At 40.1% G+C, this 22,410-nt stretch overlaps 1 protein-coding gene across 1 annotated transcript in view; it reads left to right on the forward strand.

Moving 5' to 3' along the window:
- The window catches only part of LOC135490653 (carnitine O-palmitoyltransferase 2, mitochondrial-like), a 221,037-nt gene that overhangs the window by 173,121 nt on the left and 25,506 nt on the right, over nucleotides 1–22,410 (forward strand). Inside the window, exon 13 of the mRNA XM_064775962.1 lies at nucleotides 20,754–20,982. Coding sequence (XP_064632032.1) covers nucleotides 20,754–20,982 — 229 coding nt within the window. The remainder of the gene's footprint in view (nucleotides 1–20,753; nucleotides 20,983–22,410) is intronic.

The following is a 22,410-nucleotide window of genomic DNA, read 5'->3' on the forward strand; positions in this document are numbered from 1 at the left end:
AGACCACTCGTCGATTTTCTCTCCTGCTGGCTGTCTTGTCCTCCCTCCTTTTTAAGCGGGGGGGGGGGTGTTCTATAGACTGTCGCCGGGTCTTCGGGCCCGCGCGTTCGCCCCGTCCAGCTGTCCTAGGGTTCAGCCGCCTAGGACTTTTGAGAGTTAGTCAGTGAGGCCGCTCCATGTTATTCTGGGGCGTGCTCTCCTTCTTGTAAAAATAAATAAATTTTTTCCACATTGTGTCTCTTGACGATATGTGCTGAGCTTATACCGTTTTGAGGTGGTTTTGTCCCCGTCTAGGAGGGGATGGGTTTTCCCAGTTATGCTTCCGTTTGTTGTTAAAGGGCCTGTTGACCTCTAGCCCGGGTTTTCCCCAAGCATTCTTTCAATGGGTCCCCTGGTCTCACCCGTTGGGTTCTGCTGCGCAGCTTGGAGACAGTTCACTTCACTACATGGTAAGTCACCGTTTACCCTCCTTCCTTTGGTTGTTGGTATTCGATGCAAAAGTCTGACCTGGGTAGAGTATGAACGACATAAAATTTCCATTTCCTGTGGAAATGTCATTTTATTAGTACACATGCAAAAGTCTGACCTGGGTAGGTATGAACTAATAAAATGACATTTCCACAGGAAATGGAAATTCTATAATTCTAAAGCATATATATTTGCTAATCCGCATAAGTATTATGATAGATATCCATGGTATCTATGATGGAAACAAGGAGCAAAATCCTAGAATCCTCGAAAATTAAAACTGTCACAAATTTGTCAAAGTGCACTGTAAATTTCAAAATCGTCCAAAACACCTTCTCAAAAAAATAATGTTGTCTATCTATCAGTGCTGCTGAAACCTATTGCCACTTATGGCCCATGTATGGAATCCCTGGCCGATTTGGATAAAGATTTCTCACAGTCTCCAAAACACAATCTGGCATCACTTCACGATATGTCCAAACTATTGATGGGTCATCTGCCATATACTGCTGTTGCATCTGCTGTTTTTTGCCAATATAGAGAGGATGGTTCCAGGATCCCCGGTCCTCCATCATTTTCCAAAAATTTTTGTAAAGTTGTTTCCTGATCACATTATTTCCATTTCTGGGTGCTTGTCCATTTCCCAGCCATCTTTGTGGATGAATAGTCACACATGGAGAAGAATTGCAATGTTGGCACATATCTGCCCCTGGCACAGGAGCAATAACTGGTTCGGATAGTTCATGGTCCTCCTCCTGTGGTTGTGGTGGGGGTGGATCAACTACACCACCAGGCACAGGCAAAGGTTCCAGCTCATCATTATCTCCTTGAATATTCCCCTCATTCTGTATATCATCTTGCAGTGCTTGATTCTCCTCATTTGGAGGATGGTCTAACTCAACATAGTCCCAATTATAGAAATTTTAAAAAGCATGTATAGCTTCCCTTTGTTCAGTAGTAAGTGCAAGGGAAACAACCTTCAATTCTTCTGCCATGGTGTGATCTACAATCTACTGACTTGAACCTGGAACAGGCCCGCCAAATTGACTATGAATGGGACAGTCCAAGCCTGGGGGGTGCATGGATGTGTGCATCCACCTATCCAGAATCTCATCACGGTAGTCATCAGTTTTTTTCACCAATACTGGCTTCCCCACTTGTCGCCTTGGTGCCTTGGCATCAAACACAAATTTGACGGAGGTATGGTCACGGTTAACATTCGCGTTCCAGTCGATCAAAGCCAGATTTGTCCTCAGTTTGTAGGACCTCTCTCCAAAGACAATCCTTTTGTCGTGAAATTGGAGGAGGGCGTTGTTGAATGATTCTACGTACAGTGTGTCTTTTGATCCAGCATAATTTTGGGGTCTTTTATATATGTCCAATTTGTAGAGATAGTCTTTTAGCAATTTCTCTGCGACTGTGTCCGTAATCAGTTTCTTCGAGGGCTCGTAATGTTCCTCCTGGCATCGCGAATCTTTGCTGCATTTGCTGTGGTTGCCTTGATAATGGTCAATGATATTACCAATCCCAGCTCTCAGTTTCTGTTCATCTGCGTCACAGTTTTTGATGCACCAGTACACATGCGTCTTAATCGACGCAGCTTTGTCAGCTAGCTGTTGATGCCATTTTTTCCCCATGTCCTTTTTTGGGCCTTGTGTTATCTTCCTTACACTCTTGGCAATACCCTTCGTGGTATGCCAGATGTCTTCGGCGTTTTGTGTTTCTTTTCTCTCCTCGGTAACAAACTTTGTTATGCTGTTGTTGTGATCATGACTGTGATAACGTACAGGAACTTGTTGGTCATCGAGTACTTTATAAATCTCTTTTACACCGATTAGCTCATGTCTTTGTGTCACAGAATCATCCACCGTCTTCGAAATGGTAGCGATGTGGAGCACCTTGTGGCTCTGGTCGCCAAGGCAAACAACATCACTAAATTCGGCATTCTTGCGCCAGCAGTAGCGAGCATCTGTCGAAATATCTATCGCTTCTACACCATTTGCCATTGAAAGGCTACTTTCCATGAGGATAGCATCTTGTTTTGACACTTCAGCCTGTTGCTGCACAATCGGACAATAAGTGTCCATAAATCTGTTCAGGGTTTCTGATGATAGCACTCCAATATCAGAGCTTTCCACGAATTTGGTGTATTGCACTGGCAGTAGTCCTGATGTAAAAAAGCCATGGGCTAGCCTCGCATTGACTAGAAACTTGGCACCATTCTCAACATGTGGGGAAGAGGTCCAGTGGAGATTGTGCTGCTCCGTTCCTTGGCATGCTAAGGTCAAACAAGCTGTGTGACCATCCCTTCTGAACTCCTTCGTGTGCAGATTGCCCTTGCAATTTATGGAATGGGTCTGTACCCTGCCAATCAAGTTCCTGATAGAGGACCCGGTACAGACAAAAAGTGGCTGCTTGATATCTTCTCTTGCACAAAGCTGGTAACTGGGTGTTACTTGAGGCACAGTTGTGCTGGTCATTGTTGGTGATGAAGCGTCATCATTTTCATTGTTAGTCACATTATTTTCCACATAAAAGTCAATCACTTCATTCAGGAATTGATAGTTGGAGACCACTGAACATATCCCTCCACCAAGTTTTGCCATTATCCTGTCCATTTTGTTAAAAAAGTTCACCTTTTCTTCATCGTTTGCGCAATAAAAATTCAGTCCTCCTTTCACAAGAGCTTTCTTCGTCTCAGTTGCCTCATTTCTCGATCGATTGGTACTTCTTCGTTTCCTCGAATGCTGTTGGCGGTTCTCATCACGGAATCTCTCCAGGCCTAGGTCTACATCCCGGACCCCTTCACTACTGGCAAGAATGTTCATTTCACTTTCCATTGTTGTCATTTCAACTTACTGCAATTTTGAGGGCTTCAGTACAACAGTTATTTAACCTATCTTACCCAGAAATGGTACAGTCCGGCTAATTACCAGTGTCCTTGCACAGCCTGATGCAACAGGATTAGAATAAATAACTTCAGATAGCAAGTTTATAAGTACCCCCTGGCAACTGACTTCTGTAAATTTGTAATGTGATTTTATTGCTTCTTGTCCAATTTTAAGAAAATTAGATTAAACAAAAAACAATGAACTTTTACATTGATGAACAAGGCAAGAAGCTGACAATTTGCTTGACCTTTCTTTGCGTTATGAGTAAGAAAGTCTGGCCACATGTTCAAACTATTTCAAAAGCTGTTGAACTAACTGAACATAACCACACTGCTCAAATGCAAAACCACTCAATAAATACTGTAGCCATGTGGAAATTTGGTGGGAGTGACATCACAAGATAGCATGACAGATACTCATCAGCTGTGAATGGCAGATCAGGTCAGGTTAGATACCACATGCTGTGTTTATAGAACAACCTCCAGATTGTCCACTAGTCACCAGTACCATATGGCCCTTTAATGGTAGGCTAAGCTAGCAAGGACAGACAATATATTACCCTAGTTTTTGGCTCACCGTAGGGGAGTCTATACGATACCGCAGTGTCCGTCGTCCGTCGTCGTCGTCCGTCGTCCGTCGTCGTCGTATCCTGTTTCAAAAACAGTGGCACGTTTCTTAACCGCTAAGCCTATGAACTTGTAACTTTGTACACAGGACTCCCTTGGTCAGATGACATGTGACACCAAATTTCGGTCCGATCTGATTCTTAATTTGGCCACCAGGGGGCCGAATGTAGATATCTAAAAAGTGTGATATCTCGCTTATTAATGACTTGTTTGGAATGAAATTTTTGTGGTAGGTACTCATAGCAAGGATACATCATATATCGTACGGGTTTTTAATTTGACCTACTTTTCAAGGTCACAGAGGTCAAATGGTGTAAATTGGCCGTTTTAGTGTAAACTATGGCACGTTTCTTAACCACTAAAGCTATGAACTTGAAACTTGGTACATATAACCCCCTATATCACATAGCCTCTGGTGCTGAATTTCAGTTTGATCTGATTCTCAACTTTGCCACCAGGGGGCCAAAAGTGGATAACTAAAAAGTGTGATATCTCGCTTATAAGTGACTTGTTTTCGATAAAATTTTTATGGTAGGTACTCTTAGGAAGAATACATCACATGTCGTACGGGTTTTCAATTTGACCTACTTTTCAAGGTCACAGAGGTCATATGGCGTAAATTGGCCGTTAGAGTGTAAACTATGGCACGTTTCTTAACCAGTAAAGCTATGAACTTGAAACTTGGTGCATATAACCCCCTACATCAGATAACCTTTGATGCCGAATTTTGGCCTGATCTGATTCTTTATTCGGCCACCAGGGGGCCATAATGGAAAAAGGAAGAAGTGCAATATCTTGCTTATTTGAGTGAATTGTTTTCGATAAAATTTTTATGGCAGGGACTTCTAGCAAGGATACACCACATGTCCTGCGATTTTTGGATTTGACCTCCTTTTGTAGGTCACAGAGGTCAAATGGCGTAAATTGGCCATTAGAGTGTAACTATGTTATGTTTCTTAACTGCTGAAGCTATGAACTTGAAAGTTGGTACATGTAACCCCCTACATTAGATAATCTCTGACACCGAATTTTGGCCTGATCTGATTCTTGATTTGGCCACCAGGGGGTCAAAACTGAAAAAGTAGGACGTGCAATATCTCGCTTATTAATGACTTTTTTTCGATGAATTTATTATTGCAGGGACTCTCAGCAATCACACGATATTGGTCTTGTTGATGTCATAGACAATTATTGGTTGGATCATAAACTTATATATACTGCCCTGTCTTATTACTTGACATCAATACACATCTAAAAAAAGTCTTCATGCCTGATTGTGTTCACCATATTCACCTCTAAACTAAGCATGATCCTGCCTACTAAAAGATGTATACGGTGAGCACAATGGCCCCTGGCCGTTTCATTAGTTTCAGCCATTTTTATGCCCTATAGGCGGCGCTTCTTGAAAACCATAAAAATACCCTCTGCTCTGTAACTTCTGAACGACAACATATTTTGGCTTGAAATTTGGTATGCTGATAGAGGGCGAGTCAAAGGTGTGTCGCGTTATTCACTTCCGATCAAGAAATTTGGTGTGCTGATAGAGGGTGAGTCAAAGGTGTGTCGCGTTATTCCCTTCCGGTCAATAACTTCCATAACGGTTGATGATTTTTTTTCCATTTTTGGTGGGATGATGTATGAGAGTGCAAAGGTGTGTCGCGTTGAAGAATCGACCCGATTTGATTCTCCATTTGACCAATAGGGGGCCAAAACCCGAAACACAAAAAAATGACTACGCCTTAAATGATGAATAGAATTTCACCAAACTTTAATTGTAGGCTAAGCTAGCAAGGAAACACAATATATTACCCTAGTTTTTAGTTTCAGCCATTTTTATGCCCTATAGGCGCCGCTTCTTAAAAACCATGAAAATTCCCGTCCGCTCTGTAACTACTGAACGACAACATATTTTGGCTTGAAATTTGGTGTGCTGATAGAGGGCAAGTCAAAGGTGTGTCGCATTGAAGAATCAGCCCCATGTGATTCTCCATTTGACCAATAGGGGGCCAAAACCAGAAACACAAAAACTGACTACGCCTTAAATGATGAATAGAATTTCACCAAACGTTAATTGTAGGCTAAGCTAGCAAGGACACACAATATATTACCCTAGTTTTTAGTTTCAGCCATTTTTATGCCCTATAGGTGGCGCTTCTTGAAAACCATGAAAATTCCCGTCCGCTCTGTAACTTCTGAACGACAACATATTTTGGCTTGAAATTTGGTGTGCTGATAGAGGGCAAGTCAAAGGTGTGTCGCGTTGAAGAATCAGCCCCATGTGATTCTTCATTTGACCAATAGGGGGCCAAAACCAGAAACACAAAAACTGACTACGCCTTAAATGATGAATAGAATTTCACCAAACTTTAATTGCAGGCTAAGCTAGCAAGGACACACAATATATTACCCTAGTTTTTAGTTTCAGCCATTTTTATGCCCTAAAGGTGGCGCTTCTTGAAAACCATGAAAATTCCCTTCCGCTCTGTAACTTCTGAACCACAACATATTTTGGCTTGAAATTTGGTGTGCTGATAGAGGGCGAGTTAAAGGTGTGTCGCGTTATTACCTTCCGGTCAATAACTTCCATAACGGTTGATGATTTTTTTTCCTTTTTTGGTGGGATGATGTATGAGAGTGCAAAGGTGTGTCGCGTTGAAGAATCGACCCGATGTGATTCTCCATTTGACCAATAGGGGGCCAAAACCCGAAACACAAAAAACTGACTACACCTTAAATGATGAATAGAATTTTACCAAACTTTAATGATAGGCTAAGCTAGCAAAGACACACAATATATTACCCTAGTTTTTAGTTTCAGCCATTTTTATGCCCTATAGGCGGCGCTTCTTGAAAACCATGAAAATTCCCTTCCGCTCTGTAACTTCTGAACGACAACATATTTTGGCTTGAAATTTGGTGTGCTGATAGAGGGCGAGTCAAAGGTGTGTCGCGTTGAAGAATCAGCCCGATGTGATTCTCCATTTCACCACTAGGGGGCCAAAACCCGAAACACTAAAACTGTGAGTACACCTTGTAGGCTAAGCTATATAAACAGTGCCATCCACATCAAAAACTAGCATTTTACAAGAAAGAATATGAACCGATAATGACTTACAAGTGACCTTGAATTAAAGCCACGACTGAATTCGGTTGTGAAGTCATATGTACAGTTATCCTTCATTGTCATTTCTTTTTGGATACAATGCCATGCCCCAAGCTCAAGCCTCTTAATACTAATCCACTTCTTTACCCACAACACTCCCTTCTTTTCCCTCCCGTTTAATGATCACACCCTCAGCGACGAGCGACGTTCAACGCTGTGCTTGTTTAACTGCAGAAACCTCATTTTCTGCTACCCCCCTCTGAAACCTATGATGTTTCTTTGGACCAAGAAGTTGAAGATGAGGCTGAACAATTGAGAGGTAGTCTGGATGAGATGATGGGATTTGATAGTGCGCGGGAACTCAGAATTGGTAAAGAGAAAGTTCTAAATCATAAAAATTTCACCAACACCAACAATTTTAGGTTTACCCCAAAAGGATTAAAGAAGCTATCTAATATTGTTTTTACTGCAGCAGAACTTGATTGGGCTCAAGATGAGAGTTTAATATGGGATTATATTGATTACTTAAGAAATATTAATTCTGAAACTCTTTACATGATGGGGCATTATAAGGGGAAAAGTGTTTGGGTTAGGATTACGACTAGTAAAGGTTATCTACTGTCGGGATCTACAATTAATGGATTTAATGGTGGTGACTCAGCGTTGAGAAAATTAGATGAACTTAACCCTTTCACTGCCGGAGGCGCACTTCTGCGACAATCAATATTATTCCCTTTACTGCCGGAGGCGCACTTATGCGACAATTATCCATACACTATAAAACCATTGAAATTTCGTTATTGAGCGTGGTTAGCTTAAAGTTTGATAGATGGCGCGGTAGTATAGATGGTTCAGCAAAACATGGCGGAGGGTTTTATATTTCGATGTTTGGAAGTTTATCGAGTAATTTGAAGCCAAAATGACCAAGAAGAAACTGACTGTGTCTGAGGTCCTTGATGAGCTGGATAAAGTGAACGAATCGGACTCTGGTGAGGAGTTCGTCGATGATGATGATTTAGATCCTGACTTTGATGTAAATGATGAACAAATTAGCGATACTGAGAGTGTGTATATTGTGTTTTGCCAATTACATAGTTTTTTCAAAAAAATTGTCGTCCTCATTATAAATTCAAGATGGTGGTATGCAAATTAGGGCAAATTATGGTCCCATTTTGAAGATTAGGCAACACTGAACAACTTTTATATACATTGTTTTGCTCTATCTCCAGAGGCTTTCTCTCTACAGGGTGGAGAAATATCCATACTCAAAATCATGTTAAAACAAAGAAACCTACCGGCAGGTGAGGTAGCTAAAAATTAGATGCTACCGGCAGTGAAAGGGTTAATGTTTATTTCAAAGATGAAGGTCTGTACGTTGATAGGAGAAGACAAGAAGTTGAAACTAAAAAGAAAGAACAAGGGAGAAAAGATGATGCTACTTTCTTAAATAGACTAGAAGGTGGTGGCCATGAAACAGAAGTAGAACCTCCCGAACAAATTCAAATGCGGGCGATTGTTCATGAGTTACGCCCTTCACCTCCAAACCAGTCAGAAGACCAACAGATCAGAGAACAAATGTATCAATGGTAATCGAAGGTGAAATTAACAATGATGGTGGAGCGTCAGCTTCCGCTGGAAGTTCAGATGGAAGTTCAGATGGAAGTTCATCCAGAGACAATCTAGACAATAAGGTTGAATGAGAAAAAGATGGCTGAAACGAGATCCAGAATTATTAGTAAGATTGCACTACTTGATGAACAATATGATAAGGAAACTGTTCCTGTTGAGAAGAAGAGAATAAAGAGAGAATTAGACCAAGAAAAGAGAAATTTGAAATATCTTAATGGTGAATCTGAATCACAAAATGGAAGATGGAAGAGAAGTTGGAGAGACTACCTTAAAATACCAGACTCAAAAATACCTCTGAAAGATAAATTAAAATTACTCTTCAAATTGGAAGGCCTAACTATTGGAGCAGTTGTAACTGCGATAACAATGTTTTTCACAACCTTAAGCCCGTAGCACACTAGCCGCCAACTTCGGCATTCACAAGCATTTTTTACCGCAAGAGTCCTGAATGCCTGAAAAATCCCTAGTCTGCTACGAACGGCATCGGCAAACGCGACTTGCCGCAACTAAACGCCAAATATCTAGCATGTTTGATTTTTGACGCGTGTCGCCGCGTTTGAACGTAAGAAGAAGCCAGATGTGCTACAGATTGCCGACTGAATTGGCGTCGGCGGCGAGGCTATGGCCAATAAGTATGTGTCTTGATGTCACATGATTTCAAAATGGCAGCCTATAGTGGCGGAAAAGACGCTACTGGACGCCGATTCTTGGCAGGTGTGCTCTGACCGGGATCCACTGGCTGCCAACTTCGGCGTCTAGAGGCGTCAGCTGAACGCTTCTTGTCGCCAAAGTTGGCGGCTGGTGTGCTGTGGGCTTTAGGTCTTTCAATTAGTAATTCTTTGAGAAAACCTCCGAATCCCTCCGGACCAACTCCTCCAGAACCAGAACTAAGCATTACAAATAGTGTAAAGGAAGGACTCAAGAAATTTGCTAATTGGTTAAAAGAATTGGCTAAGAAGTCAATTGTAGCTCTTCCAGGTACTATTGGTTCTATTGTTTTACTAATCCTGAAATCTGTAGGTGCTATTGTTGGTTTTCTGGCTGAAAATATTATCATCCTAGTGATGATTGTTGTTAGTTCAATAATCTATGGTTTAATTGAAGGTCTAAAAGCTGTTAAAAGGGGGAAATAAAAAAGTAAAATTTAACCCCTTAGTATATTTTAATTAATCTAAATGGATGAAGGCGGGGCGGGGGTGATGATTTTGAACTGAGTGAACGACCCGGATAAACATTTACAAATGAATTGGATACACCAATTAAAACTAGTTTTATAGAGTCAGAATACAATACCGGCACTGGACCAGATGAACCGTTACCTACGGAGACAAACTTTTCAAATCCAACATCAACAAGAAAAGTTGGTAGACTTGCAACCGAAAAAGATGTTAGGGATGCTTTAGAAGGAACATAGTGGACTCACACAGATGCTGGTATACGTGAACTTTTGAAATTGAAACCAGGATACAGTGAATTTCCAAATCAAATGTTTGTAGAACGTGAAGGAAAACTTATCGTTCTAACCAAGCAAAATGGAAAATTTAGTTTGCCTTCTGTTAACAAAAAAGACTATAAATCGAAAGCATTTAATGATCTAGACAAACTCCTAAACACCCCAGATGAAGAAATAGAAATGCAACTCCAACCAGTTGAGCCATCCACATCAGCAAACAATAACCCGCTGGAAACAAACATTGCAGACACCAGTTTTGTAGAGAATATTGTTGATAAACCTGGTAAAACGCTTTATAGGATAATTGATGCAACTGATGAAAGGTACACAGATTGAAGATCTAGAAGATGAGAAAGTGGAAATTGAAGGAATATGTAAAGAAACTTGAAAATATACAGAGAGATTATGTAATCGATAAAAAACAATTTTGGTGAAGAAAAACAAGAATTAAAAGAGGAAATTGATAAAGTTAATGATGAATTTAATATGGAAAGAAGGGAATGATTTGAGTTGGACAGAGAAATGGAAAGCGGTACAAGCAGAATGAAACGTTTGGTTACAGATGTTTTGAAAAAGCAGACTCAAAAATACCTCTGAAAGATAGATTAAAATTACTCTTCAAATTGGATGGCCCAACTATTGGAGCATTTGTAGCTGCGATAATAATGTTTTTCACAACCTTAGGTCTTTCTATCAGTAATTCCTTGAGATCAGCAAAAAAACCTCCTAACCCCCCTCCCGGACCAAAACCAAAACCAGATATCCCAGATCGGGTAAAAAATGAGAAAGACCTATGGCTGTCCAATGAGGAGAGAGAAAATCGAGTATTTCAGGGAATCCAAAGTAGTAACCTCAGACAGCTTAGATCCGGGGTAGCTTTAGCTGACATCACCGGGGAAACCAGCAATGAGAAGTCTTTGAAAGATGTTTTTGACAATAAGTACAAAATCCCGATTGACTTTGCTTTGCTCTCAACCCACGCTCCGTTTTACAAATTTCCCATTCAGGAGGATGTTATATTTAGCATGACCTTGGCACCAAAAGAGGATGTAATTTTCACAACCACAACTGCGAATATGAATTATCAATTGAAAAATATATGTATGGAATATAACACTGTTACAGATGAAAGAGTTGCGGGGCAGTTACAAAATAATTATAATTCTGGATTTTCAGTATTTTACGATTGGATCGATCATTTTAAGATAATAAACATGAGGACAAACGAAACAATAATTAATGAAAATATAAATTTTCCAAAAAGATCCATCAAAGGAATTTTGTTACTATTTTTAACCTCACACAACGATGGCACGAGAGACAGTGAAAAAATTCGAAAACCTGGAAATTTCAAATCTGAAAGTTACGATTGAGGGAATGGCTAATAAAATATACCCCGCAGGAATGAGATTGTTAGATCAATGGGAAGAAGCGAAAAAATTATTACGATGATGAGAACTATTTTGGGTTGTGGCTTGATCTGAAAACCACGGGGGACAATAATCTTCATGGCAGTGGAATAGCTGTAAAATACAAAAGATGGAATTCAGTTGGCTATCACAAATGATGGGACTAAAGGCCCGTACAAAATGCACATATTTATCGTTTCAGATGCACAGTTAAATGTTCAAAATTCTCAAATCATGAGCGTTATGAATTAGGCTAATTTTGTGGTTTATAAATGAAGACAATTGACAAGAAAGATATTGTGAACATGCTTTATAGAAGTTTTGTTTTATCGGGGATTATGGTAGGTTACAGCATTGTGATGAGAAGATTTTAAAAAATGAAAATTGGAGACCCCAGCCAGGCCGATATCAATGAGTTTCTCAAACTTGGTCTGGTGGTTACTCTTGGTAATTTATCTGTGGAATATCTATACGATAATGGTCTCATACCGCGGAACCCAATGAAATAAATCTCTTTGATAAATGACATTATCTACTGCTAGCTCATCATTGTTTATTTACGAACCTTTCAATGCCATTATTTCCGGCTGCACAAATTGTGGAAAAACTCACTTCTTCTTAGATTTGTTGGAGACTTACTACAAAGGAAATTTTGAAAACATCACTCTGTTTTGTCCAACCTTTGCACACAATGAAACATATAATCGAGATTGGATTTTAAAAGATAAAAATCTCATTATTATTGATCCCAATATTGTTAAGAATAATCTGAATAAATCATTACTTGCTGCCATGGAAGTTTACAAAGGTTCAAACACACTTTTCATTATTGATGATTGCGCCAATTTGCATGACAGTAAAAGAAAATCAAGCGAACTTTGTAACTTGGTATTTTCAGGAAGCCTTTATGGAATCACTACTTGGGTTTTGGTTCAAAATATAACTCTATTGTAAAGGATATTAGGGAAAACATTTGTATGTTGATACTGTTTTTTAACAAAGATGAAGATTCAATGAAGGTGGCATTACAGGAAAACGACATAATTGCCAAATGTCAAAGGGATGAAATTTTAGATCTCTTAAGAAAAAATAGGTCATCAAAAGTGATTTTACGTTTGGAATTTCCAAGATAATTTTTAGTTCTTAAATGAGCAGAGAAATCGATTCCAGTGAAGATTTGATAGATGCCACAGTGTCCTCAATACCAGCGGGAACTCCAACTAGCAGTCAGACCAGCAGACAAACTAACTATCAACTAAAGACGAATAAAAATCAGACTAGATGAAGATTCAATGAAGGTGGCATTACAGGAAAACGACATAATTCCCAAATGTCAAAGGGATGAAATTTTAGATCTCTTAAGAAAAAATAGGTCATCAAAACTGATTTTATGTTTGGAATTTCCAAGATAATTTTTAGTTCTTAAATGAGCAGAGAAATCGATTCCAGAGAAGATTTGATAGATGCCACAGTGTCCTCAATACCAGCGGGAACTCCAACTAGCAGTCAGACTAGCAGACAAACTAACTATCAACTGAAGATGAATAAAAATCAGACTAGGCAACAAACTAGTGTAACCCCCAGTCAAAACCCAGTCACCCCTAGTCAAATCTTGTCCGAACAAGGTACATGCACAAAGGGGGATCTAGAGGTTTTAGTTGCCACTAGAAAGACAAAATAATTCACTGGGAAACAATTCACTTTTAAAGACCTTGACTATATGTCAGAAAAATAAATTTTAAAGTATCACAGGATTTATCAAAGCAGCTTATCCTCCAGAGTTATTGACACATTTAGCAAAACGGCCATCAAAGCTTATTCCTCCTCAGCTGGGTGGATTTTACTGAATTGTGATAGAGATAATCTGTACGAGGATCTTAGAAATGATTACATCGTGATGACTGAGCTGGATAGGTGGACTGGTTTTCTCAGTTTAAAATTGGGGGGGTCTTATGGCCGTGGCCACAACTAGTTTACTCACTCTCAGCAATTGTAACGTAGGAAGTAACGAGAAGAACACACAGCGAGAGCCAATAGATACAGCAAATTTTCGGGAAATAAATGCAGAGTGGACAACTGTGAACGAAGTTCCGGCGAACAACTCCAAAGGGAAAGATGTAACAGCCTCTGAATCTAATCTACCATCTACTTCAGTTCCTAAAAAAACGAAGATCACCTAAGCAAATTGCTTGGTCTCGTGAATTAGGAAAGCATTCCAGTGAGCTAAAGAAAAAAAAGATGGATCGTATTCTGGAAAAATTATCAAAGAATTACCACCAGCTCCAACTTCTGAAGGTATTACCAAGAGAGATGTAGTAGACTATGAACAGCATAAGTCTGAGTCTTCCAATAGTAAATTTAATTATTGGTGGTTGGTTATACCTGTTACATTAACTGCTGGAATATTTTTATGTAGGTTTTCTCCAATTAAAATGCAGACAGTAGTTTCGAAGGAATCAGTGGTTTCAGTGGAGTGCCCGAGGGAAAATTAACCCCTGAATAAAGCCCCATCTATACTCCTCATGGAATAAAATAACACCAATGTTGATGAAAGGAGGTTATAGATCTTGTAATTCCCTTTCAAACGATACCTCACTTGATAATGTCGGGCAAAAAATAACCAGTTATTTTATATGAATTGCATTCGTTAAATTAATCAATCGTGTTCAGTAAATTCCTCTACCATACCTTTCAGAGATCACGTGTACAAGAATTAAAGGGTTGGTAGAGGAATTACTCATGATGGGCGCTCCAGACTTCACTTCCGGTACATACAACCTTTTCCCTAGTTACATTACTTCGATTGGTTGTTAGGCTGTTAATGAACCGATCAATTATTCCTACTTCCGGTTCAACGTGAGAATTGTTTTCAGAAAATTTCTTGCGCAGGACCGACGCGCCAAAAATATTTTTCGATTCATCTGCGCACTAAGTGATTCATTAAATGGAGTGCCAACTCTCTTTAGAGCTCAGCTCGTTCCACATGAAGCAGAAAGCAATTATGGGTGGGTGTTTAATTGATTAGTCAGAGTGGCTGCAGTGATGATTAATGGGGATAGGTAACGTGTAGTGAGAGCTGCGGTATTGGTTTTTAATGTGGGATCTAATATGTATTAGTTGTTTAATAGAGTGGCGTGATCGGAACAGGACTTTTAATGAAATATATGATGCAAGGGAGGGGTGTGTTTTTGGCTCACCGTTGGGGAGTCTATACAACACCGCAGTGTCCGTCGTCGTCGTCCGTCGTATCCTATTTCTAAAACAGTGGCACGTTTCTTAACCGCTAGGGCTATGGACTCAAAACTTTGTTTGCATGACCCCCTAAGTCAGATGACCTTTGACACTGAATTTCGGTCCGGTCTGATTCTTGACTTGGCCACTAGGGGGCCAAAACTGAAAACATAAATAGTGTGATATCTCACTTATTACAGATTAGTTTTTGGTAAAAATGTTATGGTATATACTCTTAGCAAGGATACATCACATTTGATACGGGTTTTTGATTTGACGTACTTGTCAAGGTCACAGAGGTCAAATGGCGTAAATTGGCCATTTGAGCGTAACTGTGGCACGTTTCTTAACCAATAAAGCTATGAACTTGAAATTTGGTACACATGACTCCATACATCATATAACCTCTGACACCGAAATTTCGGTCTGATCTGATTCTCGACTTGGCCACCAGGGGGCCAAAACTAAAAAGAGTAAAAAGTGCAATATCTCGCTTAATAGTGACGTGTTTTCAATTTTTAGTTTTATGGTAAGTACTCAGAGCAAGGATACATTACATATCCTACGATTTTTGATTTGACCTTATTTTCAATGTCACAGAGGTCAAATGGTGTGAATTGGCCGTTTGTGTGTAACTATGGCACGTTTCTAAACCACTTAAGCTATGAACTTTGAACTTGGTACACATGACCCCCTAGGTCAGATGACCTATGACACTGGTTTTCAGTCCGGTTTGATACTTAACTTGGCCACCAGGGGGCCATAACCAAAAATTTGAATAGTGCCATATCTCGCTTATTACTGATTAGATTTTGGTAAATATTTTATGGTAGATACTCTTAGCAAGGATACATCACGTATGGTACGGGTTTTTGATTTGATGTACTTGTCAAGGTCACAGAGGTCAAATGGCGTAAATTGGCCATTGGAGCATAACTGTGGTACGTTTGTTAACCCCTAAGGCTATGAATTTGAGACTTTGTACAAAGGACCCCCTAGGTCAGCTGGCCTCTGACCCTGAATTTCGGTCTGATTCTCAACTTGGCCACCAGGGGGCGAAAAGTGAAAACCTAGAAAGTGTGATATCTCGCTTATTGGCTCACCGTAAGGGGAGTCTATATGATAGCGCTGTGTCCGTCGTCGTCGTCGTCGTCGTCGTCGTCGTATCCTAACAGTGGCACGTTTCTTAACTGCTAGGGCTATGAACTTGAAACTTTGTACACAGAATGCCCTAGGTCAGCTGACCTCTGACACTGATTTTCGGTCCGATCTGATTCTCTGTTTGGCCACCAGGGGGCCAAATGTCGATATCTAAAAAGTGTGATATCTCGCTTATTAGTGACTTGTTTTCGATAAAACTTTTGTTGTAGGTACTCATAGCAAATATACATTTTATATTATACGGGTTTTTAATTTGACCTTGTTTTCAAGGTCACAGAGGTCAAATGGCGTAAATTGGTCATTTGATTGTAACTATGGCACATTTCTTAACCACTAAAGCTTTGAAATTGAAATTTGATACACATGACTCCCTACGTCATGTAACACCGAATTTCGATCTGATCTGGTACTCAACTCGGCCAGCAGGAGGCCAAAACTAAGATAGGTAAAAAGTGCAATATCTCGTTTATTAGAGACTTGTTTTTGATGATATTCTTATGGTACTTTATACTCCAAGCAACGATACATCACATGTCATATCGACTTTGGTTTGACCTATATACTATACATGTACAATGTTTCTTAATCTGGATGAATTCCAAAGCACCAAATCTCTATACGGTGAGCACAATGGCCCCTGGCCGTTTCATTAGTGATTCGTTTTCAATAACATTTTCATGGTAGGTTCTCCTAGCAAGGATACATCACATCTCATATAAGTTTTTGATTTGACCTGCTTTTCAAGGTCACAGAGGTCAATTGGCGTAAATTGGTCGTTTGAGTGGAACTATTGTACGTTTCTTAACCACTAAAGCTATGAACTTGAAATTTGGTACACATGACTCCCTACGTCAATGACTTCCTACATCATGTAGCCTCTGACACTGAATTTTGATCTGATCTGGTACTCAAATTGGCCACTAGGAGGCCAAAACTAAAATAGGTGAAAAGTGCAATATCTCGTTTATTAGTGACTTGTTTTTGATGATATTTTTATGGTAGGTACTCCGAGCAACGATACATCACATGTCATACCGACTTTGGTTTGACCTATATACTATACAATGTAGCATGTTTCTTAACCAGGATGAATTCCTAGCCACCAAATATCTATACGGTGAGCACAATGGCCCTTGGCCGTTTCATTTGATTTTTCGATTTATTTTGATGTGTGTGTTACCTGGAAATGTTAGAAATGTTGGATATCGTTTGTAGTGACTCTGGGGACTAACGTTTTTGCGAGAGTAGTTGATTTTAACCCTTTATTAGTGAGGTTTTTTAGAAAATTCGTGTTAAGGAACTTTAGTGTTACTTTTTGGGGGTGTAGAGTATATGTATTTAGTGGTGAGGTGCTTAAGATAACAGTTTTAGGGTTGGAAATGGGGTGCGGTGGGTTTGGAAATCATTAAAATTTGAAATTTTGCATTTGGAGCAGCCGATTTTTGCGTTTTTCACTCGCTAGGAGGGGGTTATTTTAAGCTGGATCACCGCTTAATACATATACACCCGGGCTATGACATATAATTGCGCAGTTGTATTCTGCCCATGGAATTGGCCAAGGAACCAGGCTATATTTCAGCATACCCACTGTGACCAGTCTAAAGATGGAAGATTGATTTTGCAACAGTTTTCCTTTCAGTTGGTAGTCATAAGGTCTTTAAGGACTACTTTCAGAAATTAGTTCTTGAACATTTGGCCACAATTCTGTGAAAACGATATTAGAAGTGCACGTTCTGTTCGCGAATTATTTTGAAGTGGAGAATTCCCACAGTATGTGCAGTGAATCGGCATGATTCTGTTTGCATTTTAGTTTTTAGTACTACGATTCTTACATGAGTAAAAAGTAGACATTCCAAGCAACACAATAATGTTACCCCCATAAAAATTGATTCAAAATTGACAGAACTACAGCATTCTGTTCAGCAATTGGCAGCGCTGATAAAATACATTGCATGCTAATGCATGCTAAATGGCACACTTTAAAAAGCGCTCATTGGACAACGTAGGGAATCACCAGAAATGACGTCATTGCTGGTCTAAATCTATATAATAAATATACTGGAAGGGGGACGAATAAAGTCACACTTAGAGGCGTTGGATTGCCTTGCATGAATGGTGGCTTACCCTGATGCAACGTCTTGGTTTTGTTCAAAAATTTACTTCAGCGGAGCAGTAATGAGGAATTTTTAATCGGACACTGTCAATTCTCCTTACCACTCACAGAAGCCAATCCATTGCTGTAAAGTTATACAGGAGCTTAATCAATTACCTGCACTCCCTGTGGGGTGAATAACATTACCTTTTGAGCAGCTGGCTGTAGGGGGATGAATGGAACAGCCGGTATACCTGCTGACCTGCTGAACCAAGGTTAATGTTATTTTCAATCAACGATTGCAGGTCATCTGATTTTCGAGATTTCGCGGGAAATGAAATTGTAAACAAACGCATGTGTGCAGTTCAAATGTAAACAAAAATGTATTTTTGGTACTTTTGGTTGCTTGACTTGGGTTTTCCCGCAGTTAGGAGCTGGGGTCAAATTGGTGGTCTTTTGTTTATTGGTGCTGTTTTAGTCGGAGCTAGCCCTTGATTATGAAGGGATTTTCAAATTTAGGTGACCATGGTCTCTTTATGTGCTCACCACAGCTTTCAATACTTGATGTATCTGAAGAGGTGCGCTGAACCTGACATGGCCTTATCAAGGAGCTGCTCACGATGCTGAACTTCTAGCTTGCCTGTCGACTAAGTGCCTTGCCCGAGACATTGCTACATGTAGGAGGAGCAGGCATTTTAAAGTTATAGTAGTGATAATACAGTTGGTTCGAGCCGTTTGGAAGCCGACATGTGAAGGCCTATCTGGGTTCTCCTTCTTCTTCTCCGTAAAAAAGGGGCATATTGCTGACTAAGGAACGAGGCATATCAACATTGCCTCATCATCTCTATCGGACCAATTGATATGCTTTTTATGCACGCATACAGCACGCCTTGATTAAAACGTCTCTTCGATATTGCTCCTTTATTGCATTAGATTTTCATCGCAATTCAATCTATTCAAGATATAGCTCATTTGAACTTGTCTGCGCCACGGGTATAATGCTAGTAAAAAATAGATCGGTTCCCGATCGTCTTACTAGGGATACGCAGTAGAGCACAATGTCATGAAAAACGACCCTTTGTAAATTCCAATCACCTGCAGGACAGGTCAATTTCTCTCAATCAAGTTAATTTTGTTGACTCCTGTAATCTCTACCTTATTAAAAAAAAGACAGTGGTGTTAGTCCCAAACTGGTCATTTCTATTTATTTTGACCTCTGTTAAATCAGGATACCTCTCAATTACAGACAGCCTTGTTCTGTACAACCCAGCCTGGACATACTACAGTTGTCCATGGAGAAGTCACATCCTCTCTGACACTTCTTGTCTGTAAAGCTACCGATACAACATGCTGAACTAGGGATATCTTCTGTTGCCTCTTGTAATATTTATACCATGGATGATTAGTTCAGTCATATTTCATCCAGCTGGCAGCTCTGCATTGGAAATTTTAGTGATATAATGTGTTCCCTTGACCTTCAAACAGTAGTATAAAGCCGATATTTACTACTTTACACCCTCAGTCCTATGTTATTATTATTAGGTCATCCAGCTGAGCGCCAGGCCAATGGGCCTCTTGTTTACAAATGCTCTTGAATTTTCATCAAACCTACCTAAAATTGATCGTTAATGCCAAAACGAGTCCGAAAGACACATTTTCCGCAATAGATCACCGACCTCGTCCGTTGCAGAGTGATGCACCGATCCGCACCGGATTGGTGGAATCCAACTACATGCCATTGGACAGGACTGTTTCCAATCCGGTGCGGATCGGTGGAATCCAACTACATGCCATTGGACAGGACTGTTTCAAACCAGTTACTCCAAACTGAAAACCAAAGTCATAGGTTTTGGCAATACAATGGCTGACATTCACCTCGATGGAGAACAAATTGACTCTGTAGATCACTTTGAATGCTTAGGATCAGAGACACATTCAGGAGGACATGGACATAGAGTTCAGCTTGTGGATTGGTAAAGTCTTTTCCCCTTTTGGCAGCTGCCAAGGCTGTGGAAGTCATGTGTACGTCTTCAATGCAAACTACGCATTTACAGTGCTGTGATTTAAGTTGTTTTATGAGGCCAAAACCTGGGTAAAAACTTTAGACAGGGACCTTTGATTGCGGCTGCCTTCGCCGCATTCTCAAGGTTGGATGGTTCCATCATGTTTGGACCGTACTGACACTGAGAAGAACAAACCTACCGGCACATTCCCTCTTCTTAAAAGTGAGATGTCTCCCCTGGTACGGATATGTTGCCTGTACAGAAGAAGACAAAACAAGACAAGACTCCACAAGAAGGTGCTGAAGTGGTGCCTGGAACAAGTTGGTGGTGAGAGAAGAAGTGGTAGGACACGTGTCAAATGGCTTGTAGCAGTGAAGTGAGATGGTGCAGCAGATGCTCTTAGTGAAAATTTGATAGAAGCCGCCAGTGATAGAAGACACTGGCAAAAATCACTCGCACAATTTTGATAGCTGCAACCATCATGTTGCACCTAAGTAAGTAATTAAGTATTCTTTACATCAGTTGTCTGAATGATAACATCATACGGTGTATCTTTCATTATTTTTTTAAGGAAAAAGGTCACCCCTTCGAGTTTTACCAGCATTGGGGAAAAGCATAGCCAGCAACGAAAGGGTGCAGTAAATTTGGTGAAAAGAATAAGAAATTGCTTGATCTATCTTATTTCAGATGGCATATTATAAGCAGTTTGGCAATTTCGTTGGCTCCTATGAATCTTGCAGTACATCTGCCTTCAAGCATGGACGGACAGAAACGATCCGACCCTGCACCATGGAGACATCTGATGCCTGCAAGATGTTCCACAAGACACAAAATCGTCCAAGCGTATCAGAAATGAGGGAAGCAATAGAGAACTGTTCCAAGAAACACAGTGATCTAACAAAGGAAGCTGCAATGGGTGAATATATATTTTGGCGTTTGCCCACTAGGGGATTCTATACAATACCCGATGTCTGTCGTTGTCATCTGTAACCATTTTAGCTCACCTTTCAGGGGAGCTTATACAAAACCGTGGCAACCATCGTCATCGTTGTTAACTTTTCACATAAGAATGGCATGTTTCTTAACCACGACTCCTAGAAGGTTCATACTTGGGGTGTACCCCGATGTTTTGTAACGACTGAAACCAGTCACTTCAGATTTATAGTATTTGCAGATCTTGGTGAACTCTGATCATAAACCAAATATGAGCGCGATTCGACCTACTTCCTGCGAGCAAGACGCCGTAAAAGAAATTGGCCTATCTCAGCCTAGGCACATCAGAATCAGTCACAATATGCTTTAATATTATGATAAAAATTTTATATAATTATAAATTTTCAAAAAGTTGAAATTTTGATCAGGAGGGGGCGCAACGTGCCTTAGAATATTTTTCGTCAATTCAAATTCCCGCCCAATGACGTCATCTATCGACGTGGTTTACTATTCGCCAGGTATCAAAATGGCGGCTGCAGATCAACGCTTTCGGTGTTGATGTGGTAAGTAAAATATCAAATTTTTATCCAGTTGTATCTTCGATGTTCATGACCATCGGGTGCATATGTTTTTATCAAAATGCCGAGCAGTGATGGATCTTTTCAAATTTGCCTATAGTTTTTAATCTATTGAAGCCAGGGGTTTTCTTTTGGTACCCGTAGTTTTATAATTTTCAGAAAATTATTGAAGTGGTGGTTGGTATTTTAGGCCAAATAATTTCGACATTTTGGCAGTAACTTTGTGTTGGATCCCCATCAATTATTATATCTGAACTTAGTTTCAAATAGCCTACGCAATTATCATTTCGGTGATATATAACGCATGCATGTCATAATTGATTAATCTGCCTAAAACGTGCAATTAAAACGGCGAAAACTCTTTATAAACACTCTGGTGGCGGTCGCACTAAATAACGACCGTTAGGGCCCAGAGAAAAAAAGGTAGCGCCCGGAGGTTGAATCGGGATTTTTATGCACTTTTAACTGTGTATATATGTTGTTTAGATGTATTTCTAACAGTTCTGTAACTTTGATGACCAAGCTTGCAGCCAAATTTGGAAAATTGATGCTTGTTTATGGACTGCGCTAGTGACCGGAGAATTCGCCGTCGGCCATTTTGGCTACGGTCCCTCAGTTGTTGTGGTTGGCAATTTTGCAACAAATCTCGCCATTTACCTTTGTTTTCTCCCTGTCTGGTCATTGGCCGTGACAACAATTATTTTGAAAGTCACATTATGACATCGTAGTATGAATTCCACTGCAGTTTCCTTACGCAGCAATGCTCATGTTTTTGGTTTGCAATCCTGTACTGTTTGTACACTGCGCTGTGCATGGCTGTGCTGTAGGCTGTA

This window comes from Lineus longissimus, chromosome 7 (genome assembly GCF_910592395.1).
Source record: "Lineus longissimus chromosome 7, tnLinLong1.2, whole genome shotgun sequence".
NCBI classification, from domain to species: domain Eukaryota; kingdom Metazoa; phylum Nemertea; class Pilidiophora; order Heteronemertea; family Lineidae; genus Lineus; species Lineus longissimus.